Raw genomic sequence first — 27,046 nt, 5'->3', positions numbered from 1 at the left:
GTCATTGGTTCATAACAGGACTTTTTTGAGGTATAACATTTTGGGCTCATTTGCACCTCTCCATCACTGTTATACCTGCACGGGGTGCCCTGGCCCCTTTGGGTCACAATACATGTAGTATAAAGTCTGTTCTCTCTTAACATGCACCTCTATAAAATGGACACCTAGAGTTGGTCCCTGCCTCTATTTACTCCTTTTATTTTTATAGTTGACTGTCTGTAAGGTGTAGACTTCTCTAAGATGGACATGTAGAGTTGATCGCTGCCTTTGTTTACTCCTTTTAGTGGACCCTCTCTAAAGATGAACACATAGCGCCGGTTCCAAAAGTATCTGCTTTTGGAAGTCAACATTTTGTGAAAAATTTTTTTGTCATTAGATTCCCACAAACACACTCTTTTTTTGTGAGCTCAGTATTTGCCCACTTTTGAGAAAGCAGCAAGGTCTATTCAGGTTTGCTGAAAAAGGGGGAAGCTTACCACGAATTATAATGAAATATAATTTTACCACATCTTTTTAGAACCCTTAGACTGCATCGATGTCTTCATGCGGGACTGCAAATGCTGTGATGGAGTTTCATTAGACAAAGGTCCCCAGGAGTTTTTAGGCGGGCTGATTAAGACCCAGGAAGCAAGCTATATTGACCTTAGAAATTACCTTTTTTCCCGGCAATGCAACTTGCTCCTGAAACTGAACCGACCTTCTCCATGGGAAGTTGCTCAGCGAACACTAGATTTCCTTCACAATCTAATTCATGAACTGTCCATGGATACACTGAAGGTTTGTATGAGATGCCGTCTCTCCCCCACAGTGGCTCAAATTGGGTATTTTATCAAAACAAAATACAGGAAGCGTGCAGTGGACAAAGAGAAGAGGGAAAAGGCAGGATCCTTGAGGCCTCTCTCCTTCCTTTCCCCTTCCCATGGTCCCTTGTGCACTTTCTTTTTTTCTCTCCCCAGCCTCCCTGGGACACAGAGAGACCTCTTAGGAGGAGAGAGTGACAAACCCAGCTGCTTTGTTTTTGAGATGTTGTTATGTTTACATGTGGTGGTGTTGTGTTTAAAATGTTGTCACATGTATAATTGTTTGCTATACCTTGGTATGTTTTTCTTGTCACTGGTGAAAATTTTAGAAACTTGACTGTAAACTTCCAATGGCCTTTTTATCATTCAAGCTTCATTGCCATTAGAATTTTCCGTTTTTCCTATCTTTTGACATGGACCATTGAAAATCTATCAACAGCTCTGGAAAAATGCGTCAAAAGACTTAAAACCAGTGAAGCTGGCCATTTGGAGAGTAAGAGTGAAAACTAACAAAGTAATTAAAAAAAAAAATGAAAAATTTAAAATTTAACTTGGGGTACACAAACCCTGCCACCTTTCAATAGTCTAAAATTATTTTGCAGAATTGAATTAAATTGAGGCCGCTTCAATACCAATGCGTTTTTCTTTTGAAAACGCATACATCTCGATGCGTTTAGGCCTTCCGTCCACACTAATACGCTGAGCTTTTTCATCACAAACGCATCGATTTGAAAACGCTCGCATTTTCATCACAAACGCATCGATTTGAAAACGCTCTTGAAAGTGGATTAAAACGAAAAAAATGAAGAAGCCAGATTGGTACCGGAAAGAATTCAACATAGACCTGTAAAACCTTGATTGTTTAGATACTTAGGGTCTCGTCGATGCGCATGCGTTCTCATTAATTAACATTTTTAAATATATGGTTCTATTTCGTCCCACATGGCTGGCCGCCTCACATTGAACAAGCTCTCTTTCTGGCACCTCATTGTTAACTCTGGTTTTCCTTCAAACACGCATAAATCTTTCGCCTTTTACTAAAGATTTCCGTGGAGGAGAACAATTGAATGAGTCTATAGACTAATTTTTCGTTGCCCTGCCTTGAGGCGGGGCCCACAATAAACCAATGAGACACTTTTTCACTACTGTCCTCAGTGGAGCGACAGACATTGTGCTCGAGACCAATCAAAATAGTTCGATTCTTTGATTACAGGGGATCAAGCCCTAACGCCGAAGTTTTTATGCGACAACCCTAGACTACGAGTAGTCCCCCATTTTTCCTCAGGGATAGTAGAGCGAGCGAAACGCGAACGCGCGTGAAAATCACCCCACGGGTCGCCTTTTCTTGCGTGGGGTGATAAGACGCGTCTTAGCTAAGACGAGAAAAACTTCGCATAAATGACCTTCGCGTCCTATATAAGACGCGAACGCATAGTGCGCATGCGTTATTTTTTGGCGCGCCACGTTGGATTGCCGTTGCTACGGGCAACATTCACATGAAAACGAGTCAAGAACAGAAATAAGACGCGAACCATTTATACGAGCTGTTCTCGTCTTAGATAAGACATGCTCCTATAAATGGTACAGTTCGCGTCTTATTTAAGACGCGTCTTATGTAAGACGCGTCTTATTTTTCCTCGTATAAATGGCCCTATTGTAAAGATCGTCTCCGGGACGAAGGTCAACCTTCTCATGAGACGAACTCAATAAATAGATTAAAATTTTTTTTGTGATAAAATGTGATAATTTGTATGGAAAATTTAAATGTACTCGCATTATAAAAACATTTTTTACTGATCATTCCCTGCCAACTTGTACGTGTTATTGCCAGTCCTTCCGAGTCAGCCTACCGATGCCGAAACATGAGCAATCGTTTTTAGTCGTCGGTTTTGTAAAACGAAAGTACCTTGTGCAGTATCACGAAGCATGCAGTCATGAAAGGGGCACGACAATGCGTCTGTATCATCCGGGTTTCCGTGTTATGTGGTTTATTCAATAGAAATATTTTGAGTTTTTCGTCGGGCAAACTGGAAAACCGTCCGTTTAAAATGGGTTCCCGCAAAGCGGGCTTCCACTGTACGACTGTAAAATGTTTCGCGCCAGATATCTTGGTTTTGAATTCAGGTGATGTTCGATGCTGAGTCAGGGGGAGGGAGGGGGTAATGTTCGGCGTTTGACTCAACTCAATTAAGGTCGACTCAAATGACAATTTGACACAATTTGGTTCGTCTCATTCAGGGAAAGTTCGAACTCTGGCCTATATCTCTTAAGGGACTCTCCTACAAGACCGACAGTTCCCCAAAACAGACAAATAGAGTTGGTATCTGGCTTAGGCAATTTCTTTCCAACAACATGATTATACCAGGTTGATTTATATTGCTTTAGATCTCCATGCCTACTGGTGGAGCATCCTGCTCTGTCATCCTAACATGCCTGGAGGTGCTACAAGCGTGTGAAAAACAAAACAGTGAAAATGGCATCGCCTACAGTCTGCACTTTGCTCTTCTTTACCAGTATGCACGGCAAAAGGTATGAAGATCATTTTGGGCCTGTTTACATGGAGTGGGGGACCCCGGTCTAGTGGAGTTGGTTTCTTTTGTTTTCACGCTCTGGGGGACACAAAACAAAAGAAACCTACCCCACTAGAGCGGGGTCCCCCACTCCATGTAAACAGGGTCTTAGTGTACTCATAGTTAGTAGAGGAGACTGGTTAGGAAAGCCGGCAAACATCAAAGCTGAAAACAATGGTGCTGTAGTTTATGTTGGAAGCTCCCTGACCGTACATAATCCTTTGTGTTTTGTTCGCAAGTTGTGACTGAATAAATTAATGCGTCGTTTCTATTGGTCTGTAAGTTCAAAATGATAGGAATGCTATTGAACGTTGTGCACGGTCAGGTCCAAAAAAGCTAACAAAACATATAACAAAGAAGTATAATTGGTTTCATAACGATTCTGTAAATCTCTGGTTTCTCCTCACAGTAGACGACATTTTTCTACACTTTACGCCCCGGTTCTTGGAAAGCCGATTAGTTCTAATCCAGGATTAAATATCGCTGACAGCGTGCTAAATTTTATCCCACGATTTCCCCGAATCTAGGAATAAACTGCGTGTTAAATTTAACCCACCGAGCGAGGTCGATTAAATCATTATAGGGTGAAAAGTTTGTCAAAACAACCACAACCAAGCTGGCGGACTTACTGTTCCCTTTAATTAGAATTGGTCCATAAAGAGGCGAAAAAAAGTTCTAGCAGCGCGAATTTGATCTCCACTATTTCACTGACAAGGAACTTCGCAGTAGATTTAGGTTGGCCGAGATTCAGTAAATATGTGTGAGAGATCCTCAAAGACGATCGGGCTCCAGAGACAAATAGACACGGAGAAACCATGCTCTTTCGACAAGATTAGAAGTCCTCGTAGCGTTGCATTGTTTTTGCTAGCAGCAGTTTTCTGCAAATTATTTACTCCTCACCTTCTTGACGTTTTTTTTACTTCACTTGTGCCACGACACGCGCATGACACTTCTTGTGTCATATTTTTAAAAGTAGGCATTCGAAAAACTAGTTAAACAGGTTTATTTTAGCACTAAGAACCCCTTTTAACCCATGATTAGTTATCCGGGAAAAATTAAATGGTGGCTTAACCGCTAATGGAGGGCATTCTAGGAACCTCGGCCGGCCAGGCGTTTGGAGAGTCTCAGAGTCTGGTTTGTATCCTCCTCTGGGAAGGAACATTGGCGCATGAAACGGCTGGTAATCAAGCCTGTTATAATAGTGGTAAAAATGAAAAAAAAATCGCTTGTTTCGTTTTGTAAAATCTTAAGAAATAAATAGTACTATGCAAAAATCTGCCAAGGAAATGGCAACACCAGAGGATTTCATCCACAGATTAAAAAGTTATAACTACGTAGTAAATAATTATTACCATGTTAAAGTACTGTTGAAGGGGTTTCATTTCAGTGGTGACACCATAGGATTTCATCCACAGATGTAGAAGTTAGAATAACAAATCAACTCAGCATAACGTGGTGTAGCTAGGATTGATATGGTGAACAACTTATTGTGGACTGGTGGGGGTAGGCAGGGCTGTCGAGAGGGGAAAAAGAATATTGAAATCAAACGATATTTTTCTATCGGAAATCGATACCCATCGAAGATTGATATCGATTACTAACGATTGTTGTCGATTATTGGTTTATCGATCGACTACGCCTGAATTATTTAAAAGCAATTTAAGCGGACTTAGCTGCACAGGCGATTGCTTATAATCCTTTTGCTCTGTTATTCTATTGTTTTTATGAATCTTCAAGGGGTCATGGCAGTCCAGTTCATTTTGTTTAATTTTGCCAATTACTCGCCCTCAATTACTACGGAAATTAAAGTAAGTAAAGAAATTACAGGAATATGACAAAATCAGAGATCCGGGACAAACAAATATGCCTCCTGAACATCAATTTTGAAGTTGCAAGCAGCAGGGATCAACTTTGAAAAACTTTTAGGCTGAACAGTTTTCAAAAACCTTAATTTCAATCCGTTTCAATCTTCTTCAGTTTTGCCCATCCGTGGCATCTGTTGTTTCTGTTATGTTATTTTAACCGTCCTTTAAAGTTTTAAGCTGTTGTTTTTATGTTTCTCTAAATTTAACGGGCATTTTGTAATTTCCTAATTTGGCGGAATTTCGTGGCACAGCTCCTTTCATCATTTTGGGGGGTACGCACGTGCGTCCTGGCATGCAGGTAGTGACGCCTCTGAAACTGAAACTCTGTCACGTCACCATGGTTTTTATACACTGGTATGAATGTTTGTTTTCAGTTGGATGACCTTGGTGCCCTGTGCGGTCTGTTGCCTGATATGACACCATCTGAGACTGAACTACAGACTGTTTGTATTCTGCTGTCAGGAATTGGTAAAACACAGGGCGAAGGTCAGTAGACAGAGTACTAACAGTTCCCAATAGACCCTTCAACGGGTCATTTGGTGAAATTTCGTCAACTCGGCTGAGAAGAGTGCCTTTAGTTAACATTGGATGCTTTCCATTGTGTCAAAATCTTAGGAAATTTCGTTCGATATATAAATGAAACGCTTCTGTTCGCATGGAAATTTGCCGGGCAAAGAGGTCCACCTCCAAGGGTGGGCCTTTTCGACCGGTCGGTCCGATCCAACCGAAATTTGCCGTTCCATTTCCAAAGATTCTCGTTTTCGGTACAACTTTGCGAAGCAGTAATCAAAATTTCGGTCGAAACCCAAATGGTTCGTTTCAATTCGATTGAAAACTTTGTTTCAATCAAACAACGTCCTTTCATTTTCTTTTGATAATTCCACTGGTTTCTGACTGTTTGATTGGGCAAAATGGAAGGCACCCTTAGTAAACTTGCCAAGTTTAAAAGTGATACGTCTAAAGCGAGCCAAGATGTGGTTCCCCAAAGTCGCGAAATTTTACAGACTTACAAACGTCTGTAAAATTGTGCGAGTTTGCGGAGTTTTATCTTCGACAAATCACTCCCAAAACTTGACTATTTTAGGCTCTCTTTTCAGCCATGGCGATGGATTTTCACTATCTGGCCCATATCTGAAGTTGTAAAAACCGTGGAAGGGTCTATTGTCAAGTTTAAGCGAGCCATAAGAAACGGGGAACCTATGACAGCAGACAAGGGATTAGAATTATAGATCCTTTTGGCCTAAACCCCTTTTCGTTTTCATTTAAAATTACTGATAAATGAAGGCTTACTTTCTTTCAAGGAAAACGTAACGCAAGGGAGTAAGCCTGAAGCCTGAACACTTAACTTTTACAACTTCAACCATATCCATTACTCTGGATACAGCAATGGCTGCCGACAATCGTAATTTTCATGGTTGTTTTATAGAGTTACGAAACAGTAAAAACTGAAGCCATTCCTAACCATCAAATCATTCCTATAACGCCAACCCTGTACACCAGTGTGAGGCCTTAAAACACTGTTCTTAGCTTAATCGCAGCTCTCTTCCTGCTTTTTGTGTTTCGGTGTTTTTCCTCATATTTAAAAGGGAAACTTTGGTGAAGGCACCTCTCTCTCTAGTTCCCTCTATTTTTCTTTGCTCTCCCCAGTCCTACTAAACTTTCACTCGCCCCACCCAAAAGGGCTGCTTGCACATCACAGCCAATTGTAACGCTTTTCAGTCGTTGTAGGTATAGCTGCTATCAAGGTGCTGGTGGCTGGGCCGTTGAAAAAGTGGTTGACAGTTTACCATACAAACATGAATTCTTTGTGCTACTGACAAACGTATATAACAGAATTTTTCGCTATAAGAGCTCAAATAGCTGTTGTTTTTTGTATTGATGGTTATTCTGACAAGAGTATAAGTCAATTAATTAATCGATGTGGTTTAGTTATTTCCAGTATTGTCAGGTCGTTGTTGATAAAATTTAATTTCCAGTTTGTTGTTTTGTAGAAGAACTTGAGCCCAGGAGCCCAGCTAAAAGACTTCAAGAGGCTCTATCATCAAGGCGTGCCTTTGAGTCCCTTTATTTGGTGAGGTGTTCAGCATGGTGTTATTCTATTTTACCGGAGTTGGTTAAAGAATAGGAAGTTAACATTACTGCAGTGATTTTGTTACATATAGTTATGGTGAGTCCTGGGACTCATTTTGTGAAAAATCGTGAGTCCCAGTCTAGAATCAGTGAGTCCCAGTTAAAAAAAAAAAAAAAAAAAACGAATCCGAAATTGAAAATGCTTTGGCCTTCATGTAACCAGACAGTTAATCTGCAGAGAATTCCAAAACTCTTTACTACAGTATATTGAAATTAAAATATTGTCCTTCTACTTTAAAGCACAACAAAGGCTAAGGATTTGTATGCGTCCGGGACGCAGTACGCAGAGGTAACAAAATCACTGTTATAGTAAAGTCTCCAAACACTCAGAAAGTTTTGGGCAGAACACCCTGCACACGTGATCCCTGCTATCTGTCTGGCGTACCTCGCCATTTCTTTTGATAGCGTCTCGGAAGTAGGCCCGATTACCAGCTGCTGTTTGGGAAATGACCCCGCGCTCCGTCCCGAAAAGACTCTTCTCGGCACAGAACAAGACCCGACCCGAGAGTGCGGCGGCAATCGACCCTAACCGGAAGGAACGCGTGGCAAAACCGTAACAACGTCTGCGTGGAAGACTAGTCCTTTGATATCCCACGTGGTGAAATCATTCAACCGATATCCTGATAAGTCATAAAAGTTGTTCTAAAATTGCGGAATATTTATTTATCGTTTTGTCTTCAAGAGAAATGCCTCTTTTCAAGGTATAAGCTCGTTTGAAATCTGCGGATTCGATCGAGGTAAAGAGAGCTGGTTATCGTAGTACAAAAGCAAAGTTATGATGCCACCGTTTAGGAATATTTAAGTTAGACCCCCCTGTTTGCTCAGTACTCTTTTATGTGAGTTTTTCACGACTTGAGGACATATTTTTCATTGAAATTAATCACACTTGCTGTCTGATTTGTTTTGCAGGAATTAACAGAGTTAGCAATTTCAATCTATAAGAACATCGGACGATACAGAGCTGCCAGGTTTCTAGGGATGGATCTAGCTCAGTTTTACTCGTAAGTACCACGTGATCACTTTCGGGCGTAGATCTTTAACCCTTTCACTGTCAAATTTAGCCAAAGGCAAATCTCGACCAATTTCCAAGTTTTATTTTGTAAAATTTTGAAAAACAAATAGCGCCATGTGTAAGTTCAGGCAGAGAGCTTTCATTTGAATGGTCACATCATAGGATTTGGTCCATAGTCTCAAAAACTAGAGTCAGTTTACAAAACTCCATCAAACACTCTGGCATTGAAAGGGTTAAGGTCATACTGGTAGCTGAAATCACTGAGGACGAGAAACTGAGGCCCCGTACTATTAACCCCCTTGGACAGCTGTTTGAAGAGTTTTTTTACGCGTTATTAGTATCAGTTAACTAATACAACGGCCACCTTGGGGACTGGAGAAAGTGGCCGTTGTAGAGAGATTTTAAACAAGAGTCAATGAATGCATTTTTTATCCGCCGGGACGAGAAAAGTGGCCGTTGGCGGAGGTTCGACTGTACTTCAGTTTAGGTATCTTTCATGAGAACAAACTGGTACTCCTTGGACTGTTTTATCAAGTTAAATCGTTTACATATCTAAAAAATGTTTCCTTGTCAGTAAAAAGGGAGTTAGAAAATTGGGAACAGGAACGCGAACGTCAAAAGCAGTATATAACGTTAATTTTGCACGTCCGTCGTACTTTTTGGTTAACTCCTTTCTTTTAAAGTGTCCTGGTACGTCATTTTGGGCGGTGTTACATGACATGATTTTCAACCGCGATCTTTAGGGAAACAATGTTGGAACAATATAATGTTGCAACAGTTTTAGACAACGTCGCAGCAATGTTGCAACGCTGTGATGCACAGGAAATCCTCATTGCGAACCACCTCGTGTAACATCGCAAAGTAGCCCGTTTCATTTCTTTCTCCTTCTGAACTTGGATACGGTTTTGATAATTCAATTCCGGGAGAATTCGGCTGTTTTCAACAAGTTGGTTGAGTTGAATTAATGACGATAAAAATGAAAAGAACGCCGCGAAATCAATTTGCAAGTACGGTTTGCACTGCCGTTGCCGTTCTGTATCTTAAAGTCCCAACAGACTTCTCAAGGAAAACTTGCTACTGTAAATAAGATGTGCTGCTAACAGGGAAAATCAGTATTTAGCGGTATTGTGTTTAAGCAAGTAGCTTCACTTACGGACATAATGCTTGAGATTTTGTTTGTCCGCAAAATGTATAATTATCGCCCCCTTTCACCCCACTTCTCTGCATAAAATAGAATTTAACGTAGAAGTTAATTTACCTTGTTTTCGATGCGCATGCGTCCCCTCTGATATTTTGATTGGTTACATTTCATCCCACTTGGCTTGTCGCCTCATATTGAGCAAAATCCCTGTGTGAACGAAAGGACGTTGCTCTGGTTTTCCTTCAATACGCATAAATCTTTCGCCTTTTACTAAAGATTTCCGTGGAGGAGAACAAGTGGATGAGTCTATAGACCAATTTTTCAATGCCCTGCCTTGAGGCGTGGCTCCTTTCCGCAAACGTAACAGAGCAAATCCATCAAACATCCATATTACCAACTATATACAGTGAAATTTCCATTAAGCGGACACCCTCTATTAAGCGGACACTAAGCCGGATCCCGAAATTAACGTCTTATATTTCCCTTTATGACGAATCCCTATTCAGCGGACACCTCTATTAAGCGTACACGGACACTAAAATAAATTGTATTTGGCGAATTTTTATTGTCAAAAACCTCTATTAAGCGGACACCGGACTGAATTGACAATAGTAGCATTCGATTTCTTCCTTGAAATACGTACTGTAAACTGTAGGTTAGACCGATATTCGGCCGTATAATTGTCATGCGCGACCAAAGTTCACCTAAAAGTCTTACGCAAAGTACAGCACAGCTTCCTTAGCTTCCTTAACAACATGGAACTTTATCACAGTACAGAGTAACCGTTGAATGTTGATCGTTAACAAACATTGCACAATTTTTACAAACCTTTATTTAGCGGACACCCTCCATTAAGCGGACACTTGGGAAGGTCCCGACCGCTTAATAGAGGTTTCACTGTATTACAGAGTTAACGTAACCACGAAGGCTTCAATAATTCAACCAATTTAATTATCTCTGCAAGAAGACCGAGAGATTGACAAATGAAGAAGGCAGATTAGGACCGGGAAGAATTCAACATAAAACTGTAAAACTTTGATTGTTTAGACAATTAGAGTCTCTTTAATGCGCATGCGTTCTCATTAATTACATGGTTCTATTTCGTCCCACATGGCTCGCCGCCTCACATTGAACAAGCTCTCTGTCTGGAATATCATGGGCAACTCTGGTTTTCCTTCAAACACGCATAAATCTTTCGCCTTTTACTAAAGATTTCCGTGGAGGAGAACAATTGAATGAGTCTATAGACTAATTTTTCGTCACCCTGCCTTGAGGCGGGGCCCACAACCAAATCAACTTATTTTTCTACTGTTCTCAGTGGAGGGACATGCCGAGCTTGAAACCAAACAAAATAGCTCAATTTTTTGATTACAGGGGAAGGAGTCATTACAAATTAATTTACGGTTAACTATGGTCAAGGCGTAACGCCGAAGTTTTTATGCGACAACCCAAACTGAGTGAGTTAAGTTCATGATGAGTTCGACATCTGTCTCAGTAAAGTTCGTTTGACTGAATTTGGATCGACAAACATGTTTTATCCATGCGCCTCAGAGGAAGGGAACATTGTAAAGGTCGTCTCCGGGACCCGGGCTCCGGGACGAAGGTCAACCTTCTCAAGAGACGAACTCAGTTGTAAATACATTTAAAATTTTTATGATAAAGTATGATAATTTGTGTGGAAAATTTAAATGTATTCGCATTATAAAAACATTTTTTACTGATCATTCACTGCCAACTTGTACGTTTTATTGCTCGGCGGTCCTTCCGAGTCAGCCTACCGAAGCGGAAACGTGGGCAATCGTTTTTAATAAAATCCAACTAGTGGTCTATTATAAATGCTGCATTCTGATTGGATGAGCTACTACTAGGCTATATGTTATAGCCCACTAGTAGCGAAAAGCGCCGGCTTTGAAAACCAAAACAATTATTCCTCTCGTCGTCATGGCCTCTGAGTCAATAGCCCATGAGGCCGAAGGCCTCATGGGCTATTGACTCAGGGCTCGAGGAATAATTGTTAATTAGTCGTCGATTTTGTAAAAGGAAAGTATGTTGTGCAGTATTACGAAGCATACAGTCATGAATGGGACATGCCAATGTGTCTGTTCCATCCGGGTTTCCGTATTATGCGGTTTATTCAATAGAAAATATTTTGAGATTTTCGTCTGGCAAACTGGAAAACTGTCCGTTTAAAATGGGTTTCCGCAAAGCTGTACGACTGTAAAATGTTTCGCGCCATAAAATATCTTTGTTTTGAACTCAGGCGATGTTCGATGCTGAGTAATTTTGGGCGTTTGACACAGTGGTCGAATTCAACTCAATTAAGGTCGACTCAAATGATAATTTGGTTCGTCTCATGCCGGAAAAGTCCTCAACTCTGGCCCATTTCTATCTTATAAGGGACTCTCCTATAAGACCGACAGCTCCCCAAAGCAGACAACTAGAGTTGGTATCTGGCTTGAGTTAGTCGTTTTGTTTCACTGTTAAGGCAGATACCCCAAAGAGGCACGCCTTAAGATAGTTTTGGCATACATGTTTTTACTCGCCACATTTTTGTGGTAATAATGCCCTTTGTTTACCCTCGGCAGTATTTGTAGCACTTTTGCCGGTGGGGCTGAGCAAATGCCTGAAACAAATAATTTAAATAAAACTTAAAAGGGTCAGGAATTCCAACTGGCCGGGGGCAAACCAGCTGGCTATTTGCAAGCGTGGCCGAGGATTTGAACTTGGGACTACCGTGAACAAATCCAGCTAGCGGTCAGGGCGGGACTTGAACTCGGGGCCTCCGAATTACAAGTTCAGCGCTAAAACCGCTCGGCCAAACCTGCCCCTATAATTAATGATTTGTTATTGGTTTGTTACTAATTAATGTGAGTTATGATTGATGTAGATCCCGAGGAGAATTTGAACGCGCAGAACCCCTGTTAGTTGATGCCTATAAGATGTATAAGCATGAAAGATGGACTCTTCTGGCGACACAGTGCCTAGTAAACCTGTCAAGATGTCAGAAGCAGTTAAAACACATGGATAAGTATCTTTTTCTGCAAAAATTAGAATCAAAACTTTCAGTTTTCACAGTTGGGTTCACGTGTAGACAGGAAGGAAAACAAACAGTTTGTTGGTGTTGCGAATAGTATACCCTGCTAGCAGTGCTTTTTGTTTTACTTGCTCGATTTTAGCGTACTGTAAAAAGACTCTGCGTGAATCGAGAAAGGTCTTTGTTGAGCATTCGATGCATGTTTTTCGGATACAATTTTGAACCCAGGCGTAATAGAGAGGAGAACTTGATACGTCACGTTGCCATGGTAGCAAAATTTCTGGATGACAACAAATCAAATCGTCACTTAAAAAGTTGATTTGCACAGTTTCAAACTTCATCGATCTTATTTAATTTCATTTAATTTGTCAAATGTCGGCGAAATTTTCTGGGTTGAATCCGAAAGGACCGTATCTAGGTTTGTTGTACTCACCTACTTGATAAAGCGGGCGAGTGAGATTAGGCAGGTTTATGTCGCAGTCGTGCTACAACGGCTAAGAAATGTACAAAAAAGCGTGATGCACGTGCACGTGCAGCGGACTCCGTTATGACCGTCGGCTTATCAATAAATCGATGTTTGCGATTGGAAAACCAGTTTGACGATAGAGGACAAGATTGACTCACTGTCCAGAAGGTCGAGCTTCGTCGCGTTTAAAGGCTTGACGCAATTTAGACGTCAGAGCTTTCTTTTCTCTAACCTGCAAACCGCAGACGTATTTTCCGTCGTCGCTTCTCTCCCTCCGAAGTTTTCGGAAGGCGAAGGCACGAGCGCCGAAGCACGCGGGTCACTATAAAGACTTGACCAAAGCCTAAGACCGCGCATGTAAAGTGGTTGGCTCCCAGGGTAATTTGAGAGCGCTTACCATTCGAACTGGCTGGTCAGACAAGACCGGTGGTAAAGGAAATTCCTGCCTGGCTAACTCAGTCTATTCTTCAATAGTTTACACGCAAGGTGAAACTCCTAAAAACGTCTACCGTAAAATTCCGAAAATAAGCCCCTCCATGTACAAGCCTCTCCAAATATAAGCTCCCCAAAATCGTAACGCAAAAAACCCTCCGTTAAATCGCCCTTCCAAATATAAGCACCCCCCCCCCCCCCTCCGGGGGGCTTGTACTTGGAAATTGCCCTCAAATACAAAGTAAAACAAGGCAAAAACGGTAAATTTCCTTTCAACTAGAAGGCTAGCTCAATCGATTTTGAAACGCAAATTTCCCTCCGTAGATAAGCCCCTCCGAATATAAGCCCCTTCAAAAATAAGCCTCTCAAAAAGGGCCTTTGAAAAATATAAGCCCCGGGGCTTATTTTCGGAATTTTACGGTATTTCATTTTCAAATTTACCTGTCCGACCGCCAGTTCTGACTTTTGGGTAAGCGTCCTTTCTTGTTGTTAACTGTTATATAACACTCCCTTGAACACCTTGCGTTTCTCCGGTGAGGTTATTTATGAGAGAAATCATTTATTCCTTTCCCGGCAATGAACCTTAATGAGCCCCAGATACGCGGCGTCATGCGCAGTACTGGCATGTGAGAGGCACTTGGCTCCTGATAAGAGATCTTACTACACTCAGGAACTTTTACAGGTCATGCGAGAAACAATGGAATCAGGTAGGAACAGCTGAAAACATAGGGATCTTGCTATACCTTGAAGCTTTTCATTGGGCGATAGAAAAACAATAGACACAGTCTCGTTCATTTATTATGCAAACAGCAATGTCATCCATTTCGTGCACACAGTTAGGAGACACCTTTAGAGCCAATTAGTTATACGGAGTTTTAGCCCGTGTTTAACAAAACCTGGCTCTAAGCCATTTTCATTTGCCCAAGACGCTTTTATCTAGGCATCTTTTTTCTGAATTTGAATAAAGCACATAGCGTAGTCTGTGAAAGCACTTTCTTTCTTAAATTAACACTGTAGTAGTACAAAGAAGTACAATGAAGCTTCCCGGTCGGCCTTTTTTTGAGAATACGCGAGAAAACTGTAAGTTAATTCTCGTCCTTGAATCTAAAGGTCTCTCATATGAATAGAGTCGAAACATATGGGCATAATAGAGAGCTTTAGATTCGAGGACGAGAACTACTAGGAGTACGAGATTTTCTAATACTAAGTAGCGCCCGCACGTGAATCAGCGTCATTTTGGCGGGAAACGTGGTAGTCGTCGTCATTCTACTTCGAGTTTTAGCGTGAATGTCGTAGTGGCGGAAAAAAGTTCTCAAAGGTTAGAAGTTTTATCATTTTGCGATCCGGAGACGGCTTAACTTCCTTTAATAAAGATAACAGTGCTAACTTTTATTGTGATATCAAAAGGACAATGAAGCTTTCTGGAGTGTGCATTATTTGAGAATACGAGACAAAACTTTCAGTCAAATCTCGTAATCGTAGTCATTTTCATTTTAGAAACTTTTTTCACAATGCGATTGTAAACCTTGGTTATTCCCATTACTTAGCTGAAAGTTTTCAGTCCACTACTGAGCGGCGAAGCCGCAAAGCGCGCGCGAACTAGCGCGCGCCCAATCTCCTCGTAGCTTCACTGCCCTTTCCCACCTTCGCCCTCCTTGGCTTGTTTTCTCGCCCGACCAAAACCACCATGCTACGCAGGCTAAAGCTTGGTTGACAAGTCAGTGTGGATATTAGGAACATTTGAAAGTGCAGTGGAACCGTGATATAACGGAGGACTAAGGGACTGGCAAAATTTGTTGGCTGTAAAGAGGTTTCGTTATATCAAGGTTCTTTTCCATATATTTTACTATAACTGGAGCGAAAAATGTCGCTCGTTGTACACAGAACGTGGTTATTAAGCAGCCTAGTCCCCAGGCGGCTCGGTCATTCCTGAACTCTACCATGAGCTGTGACGAAGCTTTGACGTTACCAAGAGATATTCGCCCGCTCTCTCCCAGACTTCGCGCGGACACTGGATCAAGAGAGAACGCCTAGGGACTAGGCTGGTTATTCAGATATTCGTTGTATGGAGGTTCCACTGTCGTGCAAAACGAATTTTAATCCCCGTAGAACCCCAAACGCAACGTCAAGAGGTATTGATGGGTTGGTTTGAATCACTTTTCAGCTCAAGCTATCATAGTACGTGCCGAGCCACTGCTACGAGTAGAAGATGTAAAAATTGACCTTATGAAGGGGATTGGTAGCGTAGGAGAATGCATCAAGGTTAAACTCAAGTTGTTTAGTGCTTTGGAAGAGGTAAGTTTTCGTGCAAATCCTCGATTCTTACACTCGAAGTAAAAAACAACAAAATTGCAGGGTACAGCATGAGTAAGAAAGTCATCTCCCCTAAACGGACACATAGAGTAAGTACCTGCCGTTCTTCAGTCGTTTTCTTTAACTCCATATATGATTGAAACCTCTCTAAGACAATGCCGGGACAGAGTAGACTCTTAACAGTTCCTTATTTTTTCGTAAGATCGTCGGTATGGAACACCCACCCTTACGGGTGGCCATCTTGGTTTCAAAGGTACTGAGTCTACTTAGCGGGTGAGGGAGACCCGTTTGGGAGGAATTTTTTCGGATCCCTTCCTGCAGCGATTAAAACACCGGGGCCTGCCCCCTCTATACATTTGAAACAAGGTTACTGGTAAGCCCTCGATCCTGACGATCTTACTTAAAAACGAGGACTGTCTGTCTTAGAAAACTGTTTCTGTACGGAAACAAGGTAGCTATGAACGATCGAGTCCTAATGGATTGAAGTCACGCTCAGTAGGTAAGAGGTAGGAATGCTACCCCTGTGAAGAATTATAGGAATTCACTTTTCTTTGCTGAGGTAGGCGTTGTCTTGAGAATCAGTATAAGATTCCAGGAAACGTACGACCTATCCCTCCCTAAACAAACATTTTTACCTAAGGAAAAAGTTAGTGTTAACGTTGGGTTAGGAGAGGGGTAGGTGGGACAATATCCTAGTATGTTATTTGTCTTGATCTCTCTTTCCTTGCAGGAGGTCACCTGTGGACGCATCAGTTTCAGTATTCAAACAAACGAACTCAAACGTGTGGGCAGCGTGCGCTCAAGCAGAAGAACCCGTGCCGCATCTCCGCCCGTCGTAGTTGTGGAAAGCGGACTCACATCAGCTGCTCTGTCTGAAGAGGACCTATCTGATAAACCAGAGGGTCAAGCAACAGGTAATAGTCATGAGTTGCTGCGGATTTGTTTCACAGTTGGACTTTGAATTCGCGGTCTTGAAATAATATTTCTGGAGAGGCCATTTGACGTGTTGTTTCTTTACGCCCTGATCTACATTAAGCCCTGGTAGGACTCGAAAAAAACATTGAATTCCACCTTGTCCTTGGGGCAAGCATCTCTCACGTTTTGCTTGCCCGGGGTAAATTCCTGTTCGTCTTAGTTAATGATTTTATTAAAGGATGACTTGCCTGGAGCCTTGCCCATTGGGCAAATGAGCTTTAAAACTGTTAGTTGCCCAGTAAGGAAACCTACAAGTCCCGGACTACCCTACGGGCGTTTTTTTCTTCCTGCTCGGCTTAGTTAATGATTTTGCTAGAGGATGAGTTGCCTGGACCCTTACCTATTGGGCAAGTAAACTTTAAAACTGTTACTTGCCCAGCAAGAAAATCTACTAGTCCCGGAATACCGTGCGGGCCTTATTTCGAGCCCTGGCCTGAGACATTTCTGAAGAAACGAGAAGACCTCTATGCAGCTTTATAGCTGAATTTCAAAGTAATTTAAGAAAATAAAAAATACTTGCTTCGTAATAACTGCACTGTAATACAGTATTATGAATCTTTAAAAATCTGCTGTGATTGAAACGTTCTAAGCGCCTTGTTGTACACATCTGACGGTCACCAGGCAGAGCATTGTCTGACCCAAGACTGCTGGTAACTCTGCGGGGCAATGAGCTCTTCTCTGTTCCAGAAAAAAGTAGAGGGATGATTACCACTTCTGAGCCTATTTACATAGACCAGTCAGTCATAGTTTCTTTGCCTTGAGCTTCGATTCAGTTTTGTTGGTTTTTGAGGGAAGCGAACAGAAAGCAAGCAAGTTATGTAGCTTATTTTACGGTTACTATCTTTGCAGAGGAAGAAGCAGACAGCGACGGAGCTGAAATGCCACGGCCACCTCTCCCTACTCCTAAACCAGACTCCAAACCAGTGGTGAAGAGTGTAGAAGATTTGAATGTGTTGCCTGATGTTGACTCGGACTGTTGCTTGCAGTGCTTTAATGCTCCACTCAGATATGGCATCAATGAGTACATTCTTACAGCTCAGGTTTGTAACACTTACACCGTTCCCGGCACTTGACGTGCTTTGTGTCTCCCAGAACACGCCCAAATGATTCCACTATCCTTAATACTCCACTGAGCTTCTGGTTAGAGATAGATAAATCAAACTGATTAAAACTCCTCTTCTTTTTTTTAAAGGATTTTTTATGTAGATGTCGTATTGAGGGTCAATTTATTAATTTAGTAAAGAAAGCTCACGTTGCAGAAGCCTTAAGGTTTCCTCTAAGAAGTGATTAACATTCCATGAATTTTTGATCGGTTAAATGACCTAAGAAAGCTCACCACGCAGAAAGCCAAAACAAGGTAATCTTTGACGTTCTTCTTCTTCTTCTTTTTTTTTTTTCACAGTTGGCCGAAATAGGGCATTACCATCTAAAACAGCTCTGCGTAGAGATTGGGAAACTGGATTTTGTGTGGCCACAGCTTTCTTTGTCAAGAGAATCCAGAGGATTCGCAATTGTGGCTGATCCTCCGCGAATACGGTGGTCTCATGACAAAGGTTTGTACACATTGTCGGAGCGTATTCACTCTTGCCATCACGACCCGGAAATGTTTGTTCCCTTTTTTTAGAGAATTCTTCAAAACTGTTGTTTTCGGGCTGTACTTTTAAGCTTGGTTTTCACGTAATCGTGCGGATCGTCTAGAATCCCTCGAGTTTTTGGGGAAGATTTGGACGATCCGGACCCAAAGAGTGACCAACATCAATTTTCTCCTAACAATATCCACACATTATTAAAAGAAGAGGTTATGGGAATTAATGAAGTGATCGACAATGGCAAAAGGCTTTTATTTGATATCAAATTCTCTCAACTACCTCATTTATTCCATTAATTGCCCTGGGCACTTATGAAATTTTTTGACCTCCAAAGTGGTTGCTTATTCGGGGCTGGGCGCTTATTAAATTTTCTCCATTTTCAGCAAGAATAGTATGTTTATTTTGCAACAAAACAATAAATGGTAATAACAAAACGCGAAGATGTAACAAAGCAAAGTTTCTGTAAAATTAATAGTCTGAAGAAAACTACATCTTCGGGGAAGTCTCTTATTAGTACTTATTCAATTTTTTTTGGGTGGGAGGTGGAAGGGGAGCGACGAGGGGGTGGGCGCTAACTATTTCTGCCTTTAGGATGGGCGCTTATTCGAATAAATACGGTTATTTCTTTAAGGAAGTGTATGGAGGTCAGCTTGGAGAATTTGTACGTGGGTATAGGGACTTAAATGAGTAAAAAATTCAGTTCTTTCCAGGCGCTTGTGATTACCCCGATCGTCCATATTATCAATTGCCTCTGTCGTCTTAACCCTGGCGTGATCAATCGATACAATTAATAATCGATAGTATTCGACAACGGTCGATAACAATTCATTAATTACATCGGAAATCAAGGGATATCCTCGTAACATAGCTCCTTTAATCAAGACTATTTAACTTCTTTGTTTAACAGAGCTTCATCTCATCTCTGGCCTTCCTCAGCAAGTTACTTTGAGCATTTCAGTTGAACCTGGCTCTATAGCGAGTGGTTCAGTTCTGGAGATCACCTCTCAGAAGAGGGGGATCACATTTGAACCCATTCACTCAGGCGAGGCCATCATTCAATCTTCAATGGACCAAGAAAATAAAACAAGTGCGCCTTACAGCGTTCAAGTGCTTGCCGTGCACGGAGATGATGACGTAGCAGATATCTCAGTTGCTGTGGTAACTCTACCAGCAATTGGACCCTATGCTAAGATTGATCTAAAGTTAATTATTCAGGCGCCTTTACAGAAGCAAAGTCTTCAGGAAGAAGTTACCGAATACAAGGTGGGGTTACCTTTCATAATCGTCGAGCTCAGTTGTATGTCCTTGTAACACATCAGTAGTTTTTATTAGTTTTTTTATCATAAGTTTTTTTTATAAAGTTCAGATATAACGCGCACTCTGATTGGTTGAAAAAGTGTGCTTTATGAAAGTATAAAACCCGGAGCTAAAGCAGTCACTCCATCTGCCAATAGCTTTTTTGAAAATTAGTAAGCGAATTGCGTTGGAAATTTAACAGAAACCAATAAAAAAGCCTTGACTGTGCTCTATTGTGTTGTAATACACGTAGAAAGCGGCTAGAGCATTCGACTACGTCTCGTATTTCCCCCTACAGTTCTCTCGTGCTTCAGCCAAAGCCTGCATGCTTCACCACAGAAGAGAGCGCAATCAAGGCTTCTTTATTTGTTAAATAGTCGAGTCTGATCGCTATTAAATAAGAGCTCATGTGTACAGTGTAATTCGTAGAAAACAAGAATAACTTGAGCTGGTGTCCTACTTTCAATTAGGCTGGATCTGTCTTCGTAAACTCTTTTGACCTTCTTTAAGAGTAAAATTAGATATAATCTATAGCAACTCGGTATCAATAGTGACGGACAGAAAAGCGGTCGGTAGTAGGAGTAAGACTGCAAAGAAATGACAGCGTGGCGTGACTGTAATTAATTGTCGAGAGAGACTTGTTATTTCAATCCTTGCTCGGTGTATCTGTTGGTTAACTTTCGTTATTTGTCGTCTCATTTTTCAGCTTTTATGTAATTGTAAGTGGTTGTCTCCCGCGGTTACCGCTGACCTTACCGGCTTGTTTCACCGTCCATTTACTGCTCGACACATACTGCACTCGTCTGAAACCACGTGAGTCTCTCCGTGTTCCATGTGCTTAGTGGTATTTGTTGCCTTTATGCGAGGGATAAATAATTGAAGAATCAGTATTTTATTGGCTGATCTGATTGATAAACTCAATCTTTGCCCAGTACTTGTTGATAAGTACCATTTTGCACACACAAATGCTTGAGTCTGGCCAATTCTGTTAAGCCATGATTGTAAAGCCAAACTCTGCTGAATTCAGCTATATTACGCTACATATGGGAGAACCACACCTAAGCCGCACTGGTTTCCGTCCTTAAAACTGGTGCTCTCCTCCCTAATGTGCGGAAATACGAGGAACATGTTTAAGTTAAACCAAAGTTTAACTTGGCAGAAGGCAAAAACCGCTCAGTTGGCGGCTTAAAGCGAGCGGTTTTTTCACTTTTACGTGTTTTTTACCCCGAGAAAACAGCCAGACATTTCGCCAAAGGTTTACCCGCGAAATGGCGTCTGAGGAACGAGCGCAGAAACTCCATATTGATGATGTGTCACTAACCTGATCTGGCTAGTGCTTCTGATTGGTTGAAGCTAATTTTCAACCAATCAGATGCGCTACCCAGATTTGGGTATAAAGACGTCATCAGTATGGAATTTGTATGCTCGTTCCTCCGAAGTCATTTCGAGGGGAAACCGTTAATGACGTCGCGAAATGTCGGTTGTTTTCTCAGGCTACGTTTTTTGCGCGCCATGATATTTTCAAGGATTTTTTTGTACATCTGAAAAATATGCTTTTTGTTTGTGTTTTTTACAAACTGTTTAAAAACGCTTTTATATAATGCAAAACGCAACTGAACCTGAGTAATTCAATAGCGTTCTTTCTCCGGTCTGGCGTCGGTCGAGTCAATAGATGAAGATCGAAGATTTCATTTAATTACACTTGTTCCATTGCAGCCGTTTTATCCAAGTGATTGTTACTGGTATAAACCCAGTTGACTTGGTGATCCAGACTCCTGAACTGATTATCACAAACTGTTCTTCTGTGAAGTTAACTCCCATGCACAACAATTCGGAATACGTGAGTACTTAGGGTCTGTTTACATGGAGGTGGGGACTCCAGGTAGGTGAGGTAACCTGCGGTGGGGCACCCCACCTATCGTGTAAACGCGATCAAATTAAAATGGGAGATTATATGGACAGGCGGGTTACCCCACCTAAGCGGGTTATCTCAACTACCTGGGGTCCCCCACCTCCTTAGTAACTGGTTTATGTGGATTTTGAGGGATGCAACGCGGTCCCTTCCTTTAATTACGTCTGTCTCAGTTTTCATCACCAAGTTCTGGCCTGAAACTTGGCTTTTAGTTTCAGGCTTTTATGGTAAAAAAAAGGGGAAAATCGGTGATAGCCTGCGAGCAATCTCTCTGTGGCACTCTGGCAGTGGGGCGGGAAAAGGAAGGAGGGCTTGAAACTACGTCTCTGAAATTTGAATATCTGCATCGAAAAGTAGATGCGAAATGCTGACAGTTGCAAGCTCTCCTTCCTTTTCCCGACTCGCTGCTAGATTGCCCCGGAGAGCTTGCTCGCAGGCTATTTTTTCTCTGGCCGTCTCCTCGCGATTTAATCCCCCTTTCCCCAAACAGAGAGCCAAAAGCCCTGTGTTGGAAGTATCTCAATTATGAACAAGACGCCCTTAGAGCGTTAACTAGGTGAGTACTCAGTAGTCTATTTACATGCATAAAGAAGAACAAAAAGAACTGTTTCAGTTATGTTTTTGTTTAAAAGGGGATGTTCGTAACTAAAATAGGTCTTAAAAGATGTATTGTATGACCAGATTTATGTCGCATTTGTTGATTTCTAAATTTTAGGTCATCTTTAACCAGCAAGATATGTCCTTCCTCTGGAAACTAGAGAGTGAAGAAGGTAATTAAAAGCTTCCTTTAGCACATCAGTTTAAGAATTCATTGTACACAGTTTTAGCTAAATTGCGATTCTTTTTGTCTTTTTATCCTTGTAATTTGCAGGTTCGCCGCCTGAACTTGACTGCGAATTTAAGACCTCGTTTTTTCCTAAACAAGCCACGGTAAGAATCTGGAACATTCGAGAACCATTCTGTTTTAAAGGTTTGACTTGTAGCATAGTTGTCATCAAGGATGGTTGAAACTCTCCTTAATTTTCACTATGAAGAGTACAAGACAGAACTCTTTTCTTGTTCTCGTGTAAAGGTAATATTTTCCGGGCTTGGTCACGAGTAATTCTGTTTGTTTTTGTCACAACCTCTAAACCTAGAATTGGTAAAGTAAAAATTATAATTAACCAAATCTTGGCTACAAAAGAAACAGAGATTTATCTGAGCGTTAATTAAAATTCGCACTTTTATACGGATCGAGATGGCCTTAAAAAGTGCCTGACCGATGTTTCTCCAGTTTACCTGAGTGCAGCGTGCTTCAATCTTCGCCAGTTTTGCCCATCTATACATTTGTTGTGGTTTTTGTATTTCTTTTAGATTATTCTACCCTTGATATTATAGTTGGAGATTAAAATCAGGTTCTATGATCAGTCGGCAAAAGCTGAAATCGCCCAAAATGGCTCGACTTTCCCTTATCCTTTCTTTTAGCCTGTTTCAGGCGTTCAGATAGTAGAGCGCGGTATTGACATAGCGACGAGCGAGTTAAATCGTATGTGGGCAAAACGAGGGGAGACTGGGGCAATTTTTCGACTGCGATACTGTCTGAACACCTGGAGAAGGAAACCTTTCTTATTAGGGAGTTTGAACAGCGACGTTTTTGAGCGACGCAAGTCAACCGGAAGTGAGCCTTTTTCTCTTTAAATACAGTAAAAACCCACGAATAAGAACCTAAGATTTAAGAACCTGTTAGGGTAAAATTTGCAATGTAGACCTCCTCTATATAAGAACCTCTTTAGCCTAAAATTTGGAGAAAGGTTCTTATAAAGATGTTGTTTGATTGAGGTCATTGAGAAAATGTTTAAATTGTGTTTTACAGCACAATCATGTATATAAAGTTGTTTTGACTCAAGAAATTAAAATTCATGAGAGAATAGATCTCTATTATGGTCATATTAAAATATAAGCAACATCAGGTATGCAAATTTAAGGGTGCTGATCACTAAAATCTTCTTAGCAACGACATAATTTTTTGCAAGAAATGAAGAACCTATTAAGAACCTAGATAGCCTATTAAAATTTATGTTAACCACCATTTATGTAAGAACCTGTTTAGGCTAACCCTGGAAAATGTAGGTTCTTACTCGTAGGTTTTTACTGTATACCTTGACTTTACCAAATTTGGATTGTTAAGTGTCTGTAAGAGACGATTTGTCCAAGAATTTGTTCAAAATTACGGCCGAAGAGTACAACATCTCCACTTCCCGTTGACGTGTGTCACTCGAAAACGTCGCTGCCGAAACTCCCTAGTATGTGCACTTTATTTGCGTATGAATGTATTTTGCACGAAAGTGCTAATTTTGAGACGGGACCGCCATTTTACGTGGTCATCCGTGCCACGCCAAGGTTTAACCGCAAAGGCAGTACCTTCGTTTCTCAGTTATTTTAAAACCCTGAGTATTGGTCCGTCCCGGGAATCGAACCCGCATCCTCCCACTGAACAGTCAAGCACTCTACCGACTGAACTAACCCTGTTGCGGTTTTTTCCGTTTTCTCCTCTTAATTGCAGGAGATGTTAACGTGTTCATCCGAGACGAGTTCTTACCTGTACGATTTTCATGTGGCTAACACCCAGGTAATCATGTGTAATGAATTGCTACGGAGTGGTAGTTGAATGCTGAAGATTTCCAGTCTTGCATGAGTGTCCGTACTAGGCACGCACATCTGTTTTTGCAAACGTCTGTAAAACTTCCCGATGCATGCGATGGCTCCCAAAGTATATTTATGTATCTGTTCCCAGTTAACGTTTAGGTAACTTTGCTGTAGTGCAAATGGCAAAAGGAATGATTCCGGCGCTCCTTAACACTTTGTTCCCTGATCTCTTGTTGACAGGAGATTTGGGTACGAGATAAGGTAGACTTTCCAAAAGTCCTTTAAAATTTTTCTTCCTCGTATCTCGCTTCGCTCGCTTTTTTTTTCGCCCGGGATAAGAACTACGTCGACTTGTGGCAAGTCTAGAGATAAGGGCGCGCGAGGGAAGAACACGTGACCCATAGCCTGCGTTGCAGCCGGCCCACGCCAGTCAGAACTGGCCAGCCGGACCGTAGGCGGACAAATCATTTTAACACTGAAAAATGCTTGTTCAAAACGTTTTTGTCGAAAAACCCTTTCCTTCGGGCATACTGTTTAAAATTTGACTAATCTGATTGAATGGTTATGATTAAAAGTGAATTTCTCATCACCACAGGAATGGTCTGGCCGGTCAGTTCTGACAAATGGAAAGCGCCCTAGGTGTAGAGCGTCTGCGACGCAGGCAACCGAATTCCCCTTCCCCATCGAAAGCCTGCTAGGCCGCCAAATGCGCGTCTTGCAAGGTTGGTCCCTTTCAACCCTAATTCACTAGGGTTGTTGACGTCGATTCGGTTGGGTTTGTCTTTTTGACGATGGGTTTGCTCAGGTGAGCGACAACCAGGAGCTCGGAATGCGTTTAAATTTCCCATAAACAGGTACCCTGGGTACCAGACGTTTTGGCTCGCGTGCGACGAGGAGCTTCGTCGCCGAAGGCCGACTCGTCTTTGGCCGAAGGCCGAAGACACGAGCGGCGGGTCACTTTTTAAGACTTAGCCGAAACCGGAAACCGCAGATAAAAAGCCTCTGGCACCCAGGGTAATAAACAGGCAGATTTTAGCAAAAACAAAGCAGCGTCCGGTGAGAATGCGAGAGCTTGCAAAAGGGATTGAAGGTGACTTCCGGTACTCAATTTGCGCTTTACCATTGGCCAGGTCGATTTTTATCTGCGCGCGCCTGCGTCACTGGCGTCTCGTTGTCTTTGCTGAATCTGCCTTTTGCCTTGTGACTGTCACAAAAGGAGAAAACGTCGTGTTTTGTTACAGCCATGATACATTTTTTTTTATTTTTAGACATTATACACCATAACCTCGACAATGAAGCCTGCAGTAGAGTCCGGAAATTTTTTTGCGGGTTCATCTTGTAAGTTGCACATAACTTTTACCAGGCTATCATCCCACGGAGATGCATCCAACATCCCACAATTACTTTACGAAGTTGACTCCGACACAAACCTATGGGCCGTCAACGGACGGAAGCGCGGTGTTATAGCCATACCGCATGTTGCCAAGGCAACCACAGACGTCGTTCTTGATGTCATACCACAAACAGGTGGAAACCTAGCATTGCCGGCGATAAAGTTAATGAAGTATGTTGAAAAAGAAGATAAGCTGCAGCAAAAGGACTCGAAGGAGGGCACAGGCGCGGATGCACAGTCAAGCCGCGCATGCCCACTTGTTTCTTCGTTTTTGTGCGGTCAGGTTTATAACAGGACTCTTGCTACCCGAGTTCGCGTTTTACCAAACAATAACACTGAGTCTTCCTGGATTTAAAGCCAAATTGTTGTAAGATGTTCTTGTAAAAGGTGAGCTGCTGTGTTGGAGTGTCCACATCGTTGCAATCTATGGATTAGAGTTTTTGCGTGGTCAGTTTTACCATAGGACTCTTAGCTGGTTGAAGCGTTGCACCCGCATCGCAGAGGTCAGAGTTCGAATCCCGGCAGTCTGATTTTTTCAGGCTTTCTTTTCGCAACTACATAAGTTGCGACTTAAACTGCGGAAATCATCTTTGCACTTATTTCTTCATTCCGCGCTTCAATAAAGTGGAATTCATGTATTCATCATTTCAACAAGACCTATGCTACCCAAGTTCACGTTTTACAAAATAATAGTGAACTTACGCAACAGGACGAGAGAGGGAAGAAGACGACAAACCTTGTGTGACAAGCGTGACAATAATTTTGTTTGAAAAAACCTTCCGCTAAACTTCACCTTTCTTTCGACAGACCTTTTTTTAAAACACCAGATTAATGTTAAGTGAAGATTACGACAAAACTCGTATGTAATAGCCCTGTCACCTTTGTCACATACAAGCGTTTTGTCGACTTCTTGCTGACGTCCTGTTGCGTAAACTCACCAATACCCGGGCCAATAACACTCAGTATTCCTGGATTTAAAGCTAAATTATTGTAAAATTTTTCCGTAAACTGTCAGGTGCTTTGTTGGAGTTTTTTTTTATCTTTTTGATCACATCGTGACTTACCATGGATTAAAGGAAAGGTTGTAAGAATAGTAAAGGATAGATTAAAGGCTAGGCTTGAACTCGCGCTCTTATTGACATACACATCTTTGGTCCCGTCCATATTTATCTGGATATTTTTGACAGTCCGGGCCACAACCAGAACTGGATATATGATTTCCTGTCATCTGATTGACTTACGCAAAACCAAAACATTGCTCAGACCGCAAAAGGACTAAAGCCGAGAGAAATGGCGGCGATGTCGCGTCGAAAGCCGCTCCAAAGATACTCAAGATACGATAGAATCCTTCCAATGTATCGATCTCTCGACTTTTAGAACTTGCGGAGAATTCCATCGAAAAGTCGATTTCTTTATTTTTCTTTACTGGAATTACGTGACTCACAGAAGCTCGCGAACTATAAGCTTTAATCAGCAACCTTGTTTACGACTTC

General features: G+C 41.7%; 1 protein-coding gene and 3 non-coding genes across 4 annotated transcripts in view; all 4 read left to right on the top strand.

Moving 5' to 3' along the window:
- The window catches only part of LOC140953206 (trafficking protein particle complex subunit 10-like), a 32,179-nt gene extending 5,481 nt beyond the window's left edge, over window positions 1–26,698 (top strand). Inside the window, exons 7-24 of the mRNA XM_073402709.1 lie at window positions 518–777; window positions 3,186–3,329; window positions 5,610–5,721; window positions 7,227–7,306; window positions 8,275–8,366; window positions 12,406–12,546; window positions 14,048–14,157; window positions 15,615–15,745; window positions 16,494–16,677; window positions 17,588–17,778; window positions 18,141–18,291; window positions 19,235–19,590; window positions 20,330–20,436; window positions 21,340–21,463; window positions 22,251–22,305; window positions 22,407–22,465; window positions 24,078–24,143; window positions 25,429–26,698. Coding sequence (XP_073258810.1) covers window positions 518–777; window positions 3,186–3,329; window positions 5,610–5,721; window positions 7,227–7,306; window positions 8,275–8,366; window positions 12,406–12,546; window positions 14,048–14,157; window positions 15,615–15,745; window positions 16,494–16,677; window positions 17,588–17,778; window positions 18,141–18,291; window positions 19,235–19,590; window positions 20,330–20,436; window positions 21,340–21,463; window positions 22,251–22,305; window positions 22,407–22,465; window positions 24,078–24,143; window positions 25,429–25,908 — 2,843 coding nt within the window. The 3' untranslated portion in view covers window positions 25,909–26,698. The remainder of the gene's footprint in view (window positions 1–517; window positions 778–3,185; window positions 3,330–5,609; window positions 5,722–7,226; window positions 7,307–8,274; window positions 8,367–12,405; window positions 12,547–14,047; window positions 14,158–15,614; window positions 15,746–16,493; window positions 16,678–17,587; window positions 17,779–18,140; window positions 18,292–19,234; window positions 19,591–20,329; window positions 20,437–21,339; window positions 21,464–22,250; window positions 22,306–22,406; window positions 22,466–24,077; window positions 24,144–25,428) is intronic.
- Window positions 1,793–1,914, top strand: LOC140924305 (U5 spliceosomal RNA). Its single transcript, XR_012164237.1, has one exon. It is a non-coding gene; the product is annotated as a U5 spliceosomal RNA (small nuclear RNA).
- LOC140924317 (U5 spliceosomal RNA) lies at window positions 9,745–9,865 on the top strand. The gene has a single exon (XR_012164241.1). It is a non-coding gene; the product is annotated as a U5 spliceosomal RNA (small nuclear RNA).
- On the top strand, window positions 10,679–10,799 carry LOC140924326 (U5 spliceosomal RNA). Its single transcript, XR_012164245.1, has one exon. It is a non-coding gene; the product is annotated as a U5 spliceosomal RNA (small nuclear RNA).
- Window positions 26,699–27,046: the final 348 nt, after the last annotated feature.

This window comes from Porites lutea, chromosome 1 (assembly GCF_958299795.1).
Source record: "Porites lutea chromosome 1, jaPorLute2.1, whole genome shotgun sequence".
NCBI classification, from domain to species: domain Eukaryota; kingdom Metazoa; phylum Cnidaria; class Anthozoa; order Scleractinia; family Poritidae; genus Porites; species Porites lutea.
Note: the sequence above shows the minus strand (reverse complement) of the source record. Positions and strands in the feature narration are given on the sequence as shown.